Genomic DNA, 14,476 nt, shown 5'->3' on the forward strand with positions numbered 1-14,476 from the left:
TGTGAGACAAAGTACCAGAGACATCACTACAAGCATAAATCATACAGACATCACAATGACTCTAAACCCGTATCTTTCTATAATAACACTGAATGTAAATGGATTAAATGCACCAACCAAAAGACATAGGGTATCAGAATGGATAAAAAAACAAGACCCATATATTTGCTATCTAAAAGAGACTCATTTTAGACCTGAGGACACCTTTAGATTGAGAGTGAGGGCATGGAGAACTATTTATCATGCTACTGGAAGCCAAAAGAAAGCTGGAGTAGCCATACTTATATCAGACAAACTAGACTTTAAATTAAAGGCTGTAACAAGAGATGAAGAAGGGCATTATATAATAATTACAGGGTCTATCCATCAGGAAGAGCTAACAATTATCAATGTCTATGTGCCGAATACAGGAGCCCCCAAATATATAAAACAATTACTCATAAACATAAGCAACCTTATTGATAAGAATGTGGTAATTGCAGGGGACTTTAACACCCCACTTACAGAAATGGATAGATCATCTAGACACATGGTCAATAAAGAAACAAGGGCCCTGAATGATACATTGGATCAGATGGACTTGACAGATATATTTAAACTCTGCATCCCAAAGCAACAGAATATACTTTCTTCTCGAGTGCACATGGAACATTCTCCAAGAGAGATCACATACTGGGTCACAAAACAGCAATTCACAAGTATACAAGAATAGAAATCATACCATGCATACTTTCAGACCACAATGCTATGAAGCTTGAAATCAACCACAGGAAAAAGTCTGGAAAACCTCCAAAAGCATGGAGGTGAAAGAACACCCTACTAAAGAATGAGTGGGTCAACCAGGCAATTAGAGAAGAAATTAAAAAATATATGGAAACAAACGAAAATGAAAATACAACAATCCAAACGCTTTGGGATACAGCGAAGGCAGTCCTGAGATGAAAATGCATTGCAATCCAGGCCTATCTCAAGAAACAAGAAAAATCCCAAATACAAAATCTAACAGCACACCTAAAGGAAATAGAAGCAGAACAGCAAAGGCAGCCTAAACCCAGCAGAAGAAGAGAAATAATAATGATTAGAGCAGAAATAAACAATATAGAATCTAAAAAAACTGTAGAGCAGATCAATGAAACCAAGAGTTGGTTTTTTGAAAAAATAAACAAAATTGACAAACCTCTAGCCAGGCTTCTCAAAAAGAAAAGGGAGATGACCCAAATAGATAAAATCATGAATGAAAATGGAATTATTACAACCAATCGCTCAGAGATACAAACAATTATCAGGGAATACTATGAAAAATTATATGCCAACAAATTGGACAACCTGGAAGAAATGGACAAATTCCTAAACACCCACACTCTTCCAAAACTCAATCAGGAGGAAATAGAAAGCTTGAACAGACCCATAGCCAGCGAAGAAATTGAATCGGTTATCAAAAATCTCCCGGGGCGCCTGGGTGGCGCAGTTGGTTAAGTGTCCGACTTCAGCCAGGTCACGATCTCGCGGTTCGGGAGTTCGAGCCCCGCGTCAGCCTCTGGGCTGATGGCTCAGAGTCTGGAGCCTGTTTCCAATTCTGTGTCTCCCTCTCTCTCTGCCCCTCCCCCGTTCATGCTCTGTCTGTCTCTGTCCCAAAAATAAATAAACGTTGAAAAAAAAATTAAAAAAAAAAAATCTCCCAACAAATAAGAGTCCAGGACCAGATGGCTTCCCAGGGGAGTTCTACCAGACGTTTAAAGCAGAGATAACACCTATCCTTCTCAAGCTATTCCAAGAAATAGAAAGGGAAGGAAAACTTCCAGACTCATTCTATGAAGCCAGTATTACTTTCATTCCTAAACCAGACAGAGATCCAGTAAAAAAAGAGAACTACAGGCCAATATCCCTGATGAATATGGATGCAAAAATTCTCAATAAGATACTAGCAAATCGAATTCAACAGCATATAAAAAGAATTATTCACCATGATCAAGTGGGATTCATTCCTGGGATGCAGGGCTGGTTCAACATTCGCAAATCAATCAACGTGATACATCACATTAATAAAAAAAAAAGAGAAGAACCATATGATCCTGCAATCGATGCAGAAAAGGCATTTGACAAAATCCAGCACCCTTTCTTAATAAAAACGCTTGAGAAAGTCGGGATAGAAGGAACATACTTAAAGATCATAAAAGCCATTTATGAAAAGCCCACAGCTAACATCATCCTCAATGGGGAAAAACTGAGAGCTTTTTCCCTGAGATCAGGAACACGACAGGGATGCCCACTCTCACCGCTGTTGTTTAATATAGCATTGGAAGTTCTAGCATCAGCAATCAGACAACAAAAGGAAATCAAAGGCATCAAAATTGGCAAAGATGAAGTCAAGCTTTCGTTTTTTGCAGATGACATGATATTATACATGGAAAATCCGATAGACTCCACCAAAAGTCTGCTAGAACTGACACAGGAATTCAGCAAAGTTGCAGGACACAAAATCAATGTACAGAAATCAGTTGCATTCCTATACACTAATAATGAAGCAACAGAAAGACAAATAAAGAAACTGATCCCATTCACAATTGCACCGAGAAGCATAAAATACCTAGGAATAAATCTAACCAAAGATGTAAAGGATCTGTATGCTGAAAACTATAGAAAGCTTATGAAGGAAATTGAAGAAGATATAAAGAAATGGAAAGACATTCCCTGCTCATGGATTGGAAAAATAAATATTGTCAAAATGTCAATACTACTCAAAGCTATCTACACATTCAATGCAATCCCAATCAAAATTGCACCAGCATTCTTCTTGAAACTAGAACAAGGAATCCTAAAATTCATATGGAACCACAAAAGGCCCCGAATAGCCAAAGTAATTCTGAAGAAGACCAAAGCAGGAGGCATCACAATCCCAGACTTTAGCCTCTACTACAAAGCTGTAATCATCAAGACAGCATGGTATTGGCACAAAAACAGACACATAGACCAATGGAATAGAATAGAAACACCAGAACTAGACCCACAAATGTATGGCCAACTCATCTTTGACAAAGCAGGAAAGAATATCCAATGGAAAATAGACAGTCTCTTTAACAAATGGTGCTGGGAGAACTGGACAGCAACATGCAGAAGATTGAAACTAGACCACTTTCTCACACCATTCACAAAAATAAACTCAAAATGGATAAAGGACCTGACTGTGAGACAGGAAACCATCAAAACCCTAGAGCAGAAAGCAGGAAAAGACCTCTCTGACCTCAGCCACAGCAATCTCTTACTCAACACATCCCCAAAGGCAAAGGAATTAAAAGCAAAAATGAATTACTGGGACCTTATGAAGATAAAAAGCTTCTGCACAGCAAAGGAAACAACCAACAAAACTAAAAGGCAACCAACGGAATGGGAAAAGGTATTTGCAAATGACCTATCAGACAAAGGGCTAGTATCCAAAATCTATAAAGAGCTCACCAAACTCCACACACGAAAAACAAACAACCCAGTGAAGAAATGGGCAGAAAACATGAATAGACACTTCTCTAAAGAAGACATCCGGATGGCCAACAGGCACATGAAAAGATGTTCAGCGTCGCTCCTTATCAGGGAAATACAAATCAAAACCACACTCAGGTATCACCTCACGCCAGTCAGAGTGGCCAAAATGAACAAATCAGGAGACTCTAGATGCTGGAGAGGATGTGGAGAAACGGGAACCCTCTTGCACTGTTGGTGGGAATGCAAATTGGTGCAGCCGCTCTGGAAAGCAGTGTGGAGGTTCCTCAGAAAATTAAAAATAGACCTACCCTATGACCCAGCAATAGCACTGCTAGGAATTTACCCAAGGGATACAGGAGTACTGATGCATAGGGGCACCTGTACCCCAATGTTTATAGCAGCACTCTCAACAATAGCCAAATTATGCAAAGAGCCTAAATGTCCATCAACTGATGAATGGATAAAGAAATTGTGGTTTATATACACAATGGAGTACTACATGGCAATGAGAAAGAATGAAATATGGCCTTTTGTAGCAACGTGGATGGAACTGGAGAGTGTGATGCTAAGTGAAATAAGCCATACAGAGAAAGACAGATACCATATGGTTTCACTCTTACATGGATCCTGAGAAACTTAACAGAAACCCATGGGGGAGGGGAAGGAAAAAAGAAAAAAAAAAAAAAAAGAGGTTAGAGTAGGAGAGAGCCAAAGCGTAAGAGACTGTTAAAAACTGAGAACAAACTGAGGGTTGATGGGGGGTGGGAGGGAGGGGAGGGTGGGTGATGGGTAATGAGGAGGGCACCTTTTGGGATGAGCACTGGGTGTTGTATGGAAACCAATTTGAGAATAAATTTCATATATTGAAAAAAAAATAAATAAACTGAAAAGCAATCTAAAAATAAATAAATAAATAAAATAAAAACCCTAGAGGGCAAAGTATACCCCAATACCCTAAATTGGCCGAACTGAGATGTGAACTCCAAAAATTCCACTTCCTTTTATATAGAAAAAAGCAAAAATAAGCCAATAAAAACGTCTTTTCAGTTAGACACAAAAGTATATTTTTAAAAATTCATTTATAACATACTATGTTCTCATTCGATATAAGTGAAGTCTTCTTACTTAGTTTCATGTAGCGTTCTTTTCCTAAATCGAAGAGGTGCCATCTTTGAATCTGGAACGATATGAATGCTTTCTTGTCTCTCGGAGGTTGAGTTTTGTTCTGGATCACTGATCACAGCCCTACACAGAAAATACAAAGTCTGACAATTCAGTGTGATAACGCATGACTCTAGCATTCACATATGTGTAAGCAGCTAGAAAAGCTCAACTACCAATGCAAACTTACAATTATATATTTGCCAGATACTGAATGAATAAATTTAATAATTAAAACCTACTAGCCATAAAAAAACAAACACTCCTATCAATCTTTTTCCATAAATATTATCTAAAAATACACTGAAATTTTTGAGAAAACTCTGAGCTTTGTGTCTCTCTTTAATTTTTTTAATGTTTATTTATTTATTTTGAGAGAGAGAGAGAGAGAGAGAGAGAGAGAGAGAGAAAGCACGAGCAGGAGGAGGAACAGAGAGAGAGGGAGACAGAGAATCTCAAGCAGGTTCTGTGCTGCCAGCACAGAGCCCAACTTGGGCCTCAAGCCCACGAACCATGAGATCATGACCTGAGCTGAAATCAAGAGTCAGATGCTTGGGGTGCCTGGGTGGCCCAGTGGGTTGAACATCTGGCTTCAACTCAGGTCGTGATCTCGTGGTTTGTGAGTACAAGTCCCACATTGGGCTTACTGCTGTCAGCATGGATCCCACTTCAGATCCTCTGTCCCCCTCTCTCTCTGTCTCTCTGTCCCTCCCTTATTCATGCTCTCTCAAAAACAAATAAAATAAACCTTAAAAAAAAAGATGCTTAACCTACTGAACCACACAGGGGCCCCCATGTCTCTCTCTTATTTTTCTTTCAACAAATAGACATTGTATTGATGACTTCTGAATAAAGATGTGAAGCAAAGTAAGTAAGCAACAATATGGATTTCTGGGGGAAAAGCATTCCAAGCAGAAGGGAAGATAAATGCAAGGTACCTAGACAGGAGTGAACATTATGGTATGTTTGAGAACAGGGAGGAAGCTGAGTGGCTGGAACAGAATAGATAAGAGAGGGAGAGAAGCAGGAAAAGTGAGCCAAGGTCTAATGATGGGCAGATCATGTAGGGCTTGGGTAAACTATATTATTGACAATTTTTTAGCACACCTGATCCATATCCTTGCCATGGCCTCATTACAGGTGTACTTTACTTTCTTCCCCTTTAGCTTTGGGCTTAGCCATTTGACTTGCTTTGGCCATTATATAGAGCTGGATGGCTCTGCTGATCTCAACTCAACTAACTTATGTAAGTGTGGGTTGTTTGTGGATCTGCTTGTCTAGGATAATCTTGGCTAAGTGGCCCAGGTGCATTTGCAGAGTCACGTTCTTCTTAAGACCAGTGGGTTGGCCAAGCTGTGTTCTCATAAATATAGTGAAAGCACAAAAAGGCCAAGTGGGAACACATAAGGCTTCCTAAGTCCTAAGCTCTGAACTGAGACCAATGTTTTTATTCATATGTAACTGGCCAAAGTAAGTAAAAAGTAAGAACCACTTGGCCAAGCCTAGCTTGGACAGTTAATCTGAAGATACATGAGCTCTAATTAATTATTGTCTTAGGGGGCAGCTGGGTGGCTTAGTCAGTTAAGCGTCTGACTTGGGCTTAGGTCATGACCTCACAGTTTGTGAGTTCGAGCCGGGATCCCTTCAGGCTCTCCACTGTCAGGCAGAGACCCCTTCGGATCCTCTGTCTCCTCTCTCTCTGCCCTTCCCCCACTCGTTTGCACTCTCAATAAATAAATAAATACATAAATAAATAAATAAATAAATAAACAAACAAACATTGATTATTGTTCCAAGCTACTAGGTTTTGTGGTGATATGTAATCAATACACAGATATTACTCTGATGTGGAAAATTACTGGAAGGTTTGATCTGGCTTGCCTTTTAATAGACTTACTCTGGCTCCTGGGTTAAGAATAGACCAACAAGGGGCAAATGGAGACACGATGAGTGCAGTTAGAAAGTGACTAAAATAATCCAGGAGAAAGAAGATGACAGTGTGAGCAGGGATGATGGCAGAAGAAGGAGTAAATTTATTGTGAGGGTGGAAGTGAGAGTGATTGCTGACAAACTGAATATAGGATTTGAGAAAAAGAGAGGCATCAAAAGCATCACCAAGATTTTAGGTCTAAATAACCTGAAGAATGGAGCTGCCTTGGAGGAAAATTAAAGAGGATTTGGTCATGGGGAAAGGGAAGGAAAAGAACTTCCCGGAACCCAGATTGGCGAATGTTCCACTGGAGCCTTAGATTAGGGAAGCATCAGCATATAAATGGTTTTTAAAGGCATGATACTGGATGAGATCACTTGGGAACTACATGTAGAAAAAGTCCAAGAATGGAGCCCAGTGTACTCCCACATATAAAGGCAGGGGTGATGAAAAGGAACCAGGGGAAAAGACTGAGAAGGAGCAGAAGGGAGAAGGAAAACTAGCCAAGTGTCGTGTGTAGGAAGCCAAATGGGAAAGAGAAAAGCATTTCAAAAAAGGAGAAAGTTTCCAGTGGAGAAAGACGTTGCTGGGTCAAATAAAGGAGAACCGAGAGATCACCATTAGTGGAACAACATGGATGCCACTCGTTATCTTATGAGGAGATGTGGTGGCACAGTGAGGGTGAAAACACCGACAAAGTGAGTTCAAGAGATAAGTGAAGGAAGTGCATTGAAGCCTATAAGAATAATTAATAGGGGCGCCTGGGTGTCTCAGTCGGTTAGGCGTGGGACTTCGGCTCAGGTCATGATCTCACGGTCTGTGAGTTCGAGCCCCGCGTCAGGCTCTGTGCTGACAGCTCAGAGCCTGGAGCCTGCTTCCGATTCTGTGTCTCCCTCTCTCTCTGCCCCTCCCCCGTTCATGCTCTGTCTCTCTCTGTCTCAAAAATAAATAAACGTTAAAAAAAAACATTTAAAAAAGAATAATTATTTCAAAACAAGTTACTGAAAAACATGCACGTAAAAATACCTTTCTCTCTGCCATCTACACAAGCAATACTTTTTTTCAAAGCTAATCATAAGTCTCTCTCTCTCTCAAAAATAAATATAAAAAAAAATTTTTTTTCAGCTAACCAAAAGTCCTAGTTCTTTCTTGAAGGCATCCTAGACTATTCTGCCTTTTCTGAAATCCTGCCATATTTACATATTATCATGCAATTTGAAACAGCTGTGTTTAACCTTTACACAGTTTTCTAAGAGTTATGAAACTGGAGATTAAGTTTAAAATTTCTAACGGTCCCACAATTTCCAAACTGTGCACCAAGTCACTCTAGGGTGCCATAGAAAATTCATAGGGACTGCGTGAGATATTTTTAATTTTTGAGGGAAACAGTGATACTTGGTATTTGTTGGATGCTACCTGAACTACTAGCTCAAGGTAATTCACAGTTTGAACAAGAGATCATGTTACAATGATGCCAAAACGTTGCAAAGCAGGGTTTTCTACAGTTGCTGTGATAAATAGTAAGTGCCATGTGCAGTCAAAAGTGAAGGTGACAGTATCCTACACATTTCTAAGGTTTGAGGGATTGGGCAGTGTCCCAAAAGGTACAAACAAGTAATTGAGGCTATTTGAGAATGAAATAAAAATATTTTTTCTTTCAATTTATGTGTATTATTTTTTCAAATGGCCATTAAGTTGTAATGAAGTAAATACTTAAGTTATTTAGATAAAAATACTTAAAAATAGAACTGTTGGGTATTTCTACTGACTTAGGAATGCTATGAAAAACAAAATCACTAAAACACTATGAGTGCAGTGAACACAGAAAGTTTGAGAGCCTCTGAGATAGCTACTTGCTGATTGACTAACAATAAAAAAAATTAATGAAAACTTTCTGAATGGATTTATATTACTCATTACTAACTCTCACCCACCTAGATAAGTGGTCTATCATCACTTGCTCTGCAACAGTCTGTTTCTTCTTCTCTGCAGCCACAATTTCCTAAGAAGAGAAAATTTTTTTTAATTTCATTGTCCATAAAATAGAACAATACTATAGTTAAGACAAGAATCCAAAATATATGTTAAATTTCCAGCTTCCTTCTTAAATATAGATTACTATATCCATCACTAATAAAAGAATCCTAATTATTTAATCTAAACATACCATTTATTTCCTAAAAAGTTACTGTCATCTCCCTTGATCACTGTAGTAAATGGAATCGAGTACAATAACATTCCTTAGACAGAGGCTTTGTAACCTTAGGGAGAATGCTCCATTTGAAACTAACGCAAAATTCAAATAAGAATGACTAAAGGCATATCATAGAAACTACTAAGAAAACTGGGAATTTGGGCACAACTATTTAAATATTAGTCTATACTTGAATTTCATCTTTTTTTTTTTTTTTTTGGTTTGGTAGAAGATAAAGTTTACACGTCCAAATACACCCCATATAAAGTTCATGTCATTTAACATAACTGCATCTGGTGTTATCTAAGCTCATGACAATTTATAATGACTTGTTTAGTAATCAATGTCAAACAGCAATTAAAAAGTTAGAAAACTTGTGGTAACTTACAGGTACAGCAAAGCATGTTTTATGTCTAAGGGGGAAGAAAGTGAACACTGACTAAAACATGAAATTATATACAGAAAAGGTCAGCCAGAACAGAGGTGTAAAACTCAGAAGCAAGCAAAAGAGGTGAGATTAATGAGTAGAAAGCCCATGCAGAAAGCCCACCTTGAGTGTTGACATTTATGGAGGCTTATTGTAGGAAAGGTTAGAATCACCCTCAGGCACACTGATTTAGAGGCCTGTGTAAACAAAGAGCAGATCAGAAGCAGAAGCCACACTGATTCAAAGGATCTGATGTTGAAAACTGACTAGCAAACTAGAAGAGATGGATATAAAAACCACACAGGCTCACTGCTTCTGTTGTTGAATTAAGTGGTTAAAAATTAAAATGTTTCCACCTACATTTTAAAAATAAATCAGTATTGGGGCGCCTGGGTGGCTCAGTCAGTTAAGTATCCGACTTCAGCTCAGTTCATGATCTCACGGTTCGTGGGTTCAAGCCCCACATCGGGCTCTGAGCCCATCCAGCTTAGAGCCTGGAGCCTGTTTCAGATTCTGTGTCTCCCTCTCTCTCTGCCCCTCCTCCACTCGCGCTCTGTCTCCCTTTGTCTCAAAAATAAATAAACATTTAAAAAAAAATCAAAAATAAATCAGTACTAATTTCAAACGCATTCAAAGTGTACTCACACAAACATTTCCTTGGGTGGGTGTGGGGGGGGATGATAAATGCCTGCTACCACAATGAAGTAAAATGTACGTGATGCTGAATTTAGTGAATTAAAATGATTGTGAGTAAAAGAAATCCACTTAACACCCAGATGGCTTTGGATGAAATCAAGAACACTCAATAGGCCTTAAGTATCAGTAATACTCATTTCAAGTGTAACTTCAGGAACATATCAAAGCAAGCCTTATCTGGGATACTGTTTTGTCTTATAAAGCAGCTTTTTTTAATTTTACGATAATCCTGGTAAGATTCCTTGTTCTATTAAACATAAATATCTCAATAATAATAGGCATATAAAATAATGTTTATGTTGTTTTAGTAAAAGAACTATAGCAAGGTAGTAACTTGGTCATCCACAGAAAATCAGTACATAGTCCGGAGACTGATTACACATTGTTGTCAATTCAGAACATACTAATTCCGGATGATTGTAATTCCGACAAAATATATATTGACTTCCCTCTTAATGATAATGATAATGTAACTGGCTAAAACTGTAATGTTTTATTATATTTAGGTTATTTAAGCCAGAATTTTCCCAACTTTGGAACCACCACACACTGGTATTTCATCAATTCATTACTAATATGTCTAAGATATTAATCACCTGGGGGTGTCTGGGCTGGCCAGTGGACTCCAACTTCAAGCAGCTTGGTCTGATTACCCCAGGACACTATAGAAATGTCATTATCTATTTGTATCAGATCTGCCCTAAGCGATCCTCATCCAACAATCCAATTGATTTTATAAAAGATGCAATTTAGAGTTAATATTGAAAATCTAGAGCTTTGCTTCCCTTTTCCTTAAAAAAAAGAATAATTACTTGATTCCTGCCCTTGTCCTTAACGTGCTGGAATTTCTCTAGTCTTATTTGCTTATCACTTTCAAAAAACTAACTAGGTTACTTTGGAGGCAGGGGTGATGCTAAATTAAACCCACTGACAAAAACAGCAGCCAATTAACATTTTTAATAGCATAAACTAAATTTTTACAAACTCTTAAAGATTCAAGACTATTTTTCCACGGTAAATATACCAAACAGCAACCATTGGTAAAAATAAGGACTCAATTTACTCATTAGTGAACATCCACCTCAGTCCAAATTCAATTGTTCCAATTATTTATTCAGTTTTAGGTCTGGAAAATCTTGGAGGGCAAATGAACTTAATGGGTTAACAAGTAAATAAAAATACTGGTAACTTACGGCATCAGACTTCCTCATACACCATGGTGCATTGTATGGGATGTCTGCATAACCCTGCTGTAAGAGGGCTTTCCTATCCAGAGTTGTAAGACCATCGATGATGGCTGCTTCACCTTGTACACACTGCAAGTGAAAGCAATAAATAAACTCATGAGAGTTTGTACTCAGTTCACATACTTGGCATATTTGTTTTTAACAAAATAGAGTATTAAATCACCTCTGAACATGTCAATAGTTATTTGTGTAGCAGTTAACAGTACAATCTCTGACAATCAGATTGCCTATTTGAATCCAGTTCTTCCACCTTCTAGCTAGATGACCTCTCTGTGCCTTGGCTTACTCATGGCAATGGGAATTAATAACAGTATCTACTTCACACACACACACAGACACACACACACACACGCGCGCGCGCACACACACACACAGATTAAATGCCCAACACCTATAAAAGTATCTGATATAGAGTCAGCATTAGATACAAAGTAGCAACTATTATAACTATTATTGTCCATTTGAGTCTCTGTAAAGTTAATAAAAATGGGCAATGTCCACTCCTTCATACAATGAAATTCAGAAGTACTAAGAGATGGGGTTTATCCTTTAAGGTAAAGGATTCTCTGGGATCCTAAAGATAAACACTAAATTTTTCTCTGAATATAAGATGTACTTATATTCCCTTAACAACAACAACAAAAATGTCCCAGTGGGATAGCAATTGCCAAAAACATAATAGATTTCAAGAGTTTTTCCTCCAGGGTTTGTTCTCACTTTAGATCCTTCTCGAAAGGTCACACTCCACGTTCATACTCTACTCTGTCTTCATGACCTTTGACTACTACATGAAATCTTATACATTTGTTTGTGAATTATTGCTTGCCTCTCCTGCTAGACATTCCATTAGGGTGGAACTGTCTTTTCTATTGCAGTATCCCTGATGCCTGAACAGGACCACACATTGTGAACACTAGATATTTATTCAACAAATGAATAACACATCTTGTATAAGTATTAACTATTGGGAAATCAATTTATGAGGATACTTTATAATTTTATTTATTTACCTGCTAATATATTTGTTTTTCCTGCATAGTGATTTATTTTAACAGGCATCAAAAAAGATGTTTAGCATTATATAAGGTAAATTAAGCTGATTAAATTAACAGATTATGTTCAAGTATAAGCAAAGGTCTGCACTAAGTTTAGACTGAAAGAAACTTTCAAAAGATTTTTATTTATTTTGTTTCAGCTTATTTTTATCCTTTTACAAAAGGGAAAGGGTGACATTTCCCCCTTGGTATGTCAAATTTAACCTCCCCAGACCAGACTTCCTGGTGGTCTTCCCTCCCCTTCCAATCGTTCAGGCCCAAAACTTTAGAGGCATCCTTCATCATCTCTTTCTCCTAAGCCTGCAACCAAACCATCAACAAATATTCTCAGCAAATATTCTCAATTATTCAAAATCTACCCAGAATGTGGTTTCTCATCATGACCACTTCTTATCCAACTCTGCTGCCATTGTCCTCATCTCTTGTATGGCTTATTGTGACAGACGCCACAAATATCTTTCTGCTTCCAGCTTCGCCCCATTCTTCGCAAAACCCATCCTCAACACAGCAAAGGCACTTTCTGCCTCAGAGTAAAAGGCAAAGTTCTTACGTGGTCTACAAGGCCTTGCAGATCTGCCTCCCCGCCCTCCCTTAACTCTCTCCTCATCTCTCCCTTCCTCTTCCTCCTCTGACCACACCATCCTCCTTGGTATTTCTTCTTTTTTTAGTGTTTATTTATTTATTTTGATAGAGAGAGCCAGCATGGGAAGAGGCAGAGAGAAGAGAGAGAGAGAGAGAGAGAGAGAGAGAGAGAGAGAGAGAGAATCACAAGCAGGCTCCGTGCTGTCAGCACAGAACCTGACTCGTGGCTCAAACCCACAAACTGGGAGATCATGACCTGAGCCAAAATCAAGAATCAAAGGCTTAACCAACTGAGCCACCCAGGTGCCCCATCCTCCTTGATATTTCTTGAACACTCTATGCTCCCTCCTGCTTCCTGACACTCAGAGTTTATTCTGAGTGGCTTGTGCATCACCTCTTGTGCACCGGTCGTGTGCTGAAATGCTACCTATGGGAAAGATCTTCCCTGGTGATCCTGTACAAGTTGCGATCCCAACCTTGAACCCTGGTCTTCCCAGTTCCCCTCCATCCATAGCATTTATCACCATCTGTCAGGCTAGATGGGTTGATTGATTCATTCATTCACTAATATTTTTTTCTTGCTAAGTCCTTCCACGATGATATATATTCTGTAAGGGCAAAAATATGTTTTATTTACTGACTTAATTACTGTTTTCTATAAAATTGAAGTTTAATGATTTTCATGCTTTATTTAAAGATATTTCATTATTTAAAATATAAGTTCACATTTTGGGAAATAATTTGACAATAAGGATTCATCAGCTTTTTACACTAAATGGAAGGAAACTCAACAAAGGAAATCTGCCGTTAAACAAGCAGAGGGGAACTTTTATCTTACTGTTTAATTAATTATCTGTTGACTGATAATATCAGTTTGACTAATGGGTGATTATGACCTTTAGTTATTGTCCTAGGTCCTAAATAAGTCTAACTTTAGCTTTTTTTTTTTAATCAGTAAAAAGAATCAATTTACATGTTGTTCCCTACTTTATCAAGAGGCTTACATTTCTGATATCAGAGAGCCCTTCTATTTCCAGAGATTACTATTCCAATGCTAATTAATGTAATTGTAAACAGTTTTACTAATAGCCCATGTATACAGCAATTTTGATTTTCGTAATGAAAAATCTAAAAAAATATCAAATAAGTTGTTCGAACCCTTAAGTAGAAAATTATTATGTATAGAAACCAGGTCTTTTTGCAAGACTATCAAGAACACATGAAATAATAATTGTATACATTTATATGTAGATTTTAAAAATCAAAGCAAAACAGAATTTTTTTCCAAAAGAAAATATGCATATGCTGGCTTCTATAAAGTTCTTTATTCATACTATAAGTGTTTACCAAACATATGGGAAGCTTTGCAAGAAATATTGGTTCCTCTCTTAACCAAAAATAAACAAATGCCCTCATCTGAACACATGTTCAAGGAAATCAAAGCTTTGCTTAAAAATATTTTAAACTACTTTGCTGCAGCAAATAGAGCATGAGCTTTTAGATATCTTCAGTCTATTTCCCCAACATTATTACAGTGATCTAAATATTACATGGTAAAACTTATAAATACATGGCCGGATGCTACAGGGCTGTGAAATTATCCTGCCTATGATTATAGACATTAGATTATTACATTTGTATACATCTGTTTGGATCTGGGATACGTGTCTTAACATAATAGAGACAAAATAATCCCATAACTTGTGT

At 37.8% G+C, this 14,476-nt stretch overlaps 1 protein-coding gene across 14 annotated transcripts in view; it reads right to left on the reverse strand.

Annotated features, from left to right (window-relative positions):
- CAPS2 (calcyphosine 2) overlaps nt 1-14,476 on the reverse strand; it is a 64,540-nt gene that overhangs the window by 34,833 nt on the left and 15,231 nt on the right. For 13 of the 14 annotated variants that reach the window (XM_045062080.1, XM_045062082.1, XM_019835234.3 and 10 more), the window contains 3 exons: nt 11,079-11,201; nt 8,503-8,570; nt 4,603-4,722 (listed from right to left, as the gene is read on the reverse strand). In XM_045062080.1, coding sequence (XP_044918015.1) covers nt 4,603-4,722; nt 8,503-8,570; nt 11,079-11,201 — 311 coding nt within the window. Of the gene's footprint in view, nt 1-4,602; nt 4,723-8,502; nt 8,571-9,312; nt 9,387-11,078; nt 11,202-14,476 lie in introns of those variants that run through there. The other variant, XM_019835237.3, reaches the window with a different exon arrangement.

This window comes from Felis catus, chromosome B4, assembly GCF_018350175.1.
Source record: "Felis catus isolate Fca126 chromosome B4, F.catus_Fca126_mat1.0, whole genome shotgun sequence".
Lineage (NCBI taxonomy): Eukaryota > Metazoa > Chordata > Mammalia > Carnivora > Felidae > Felis > Felis catus.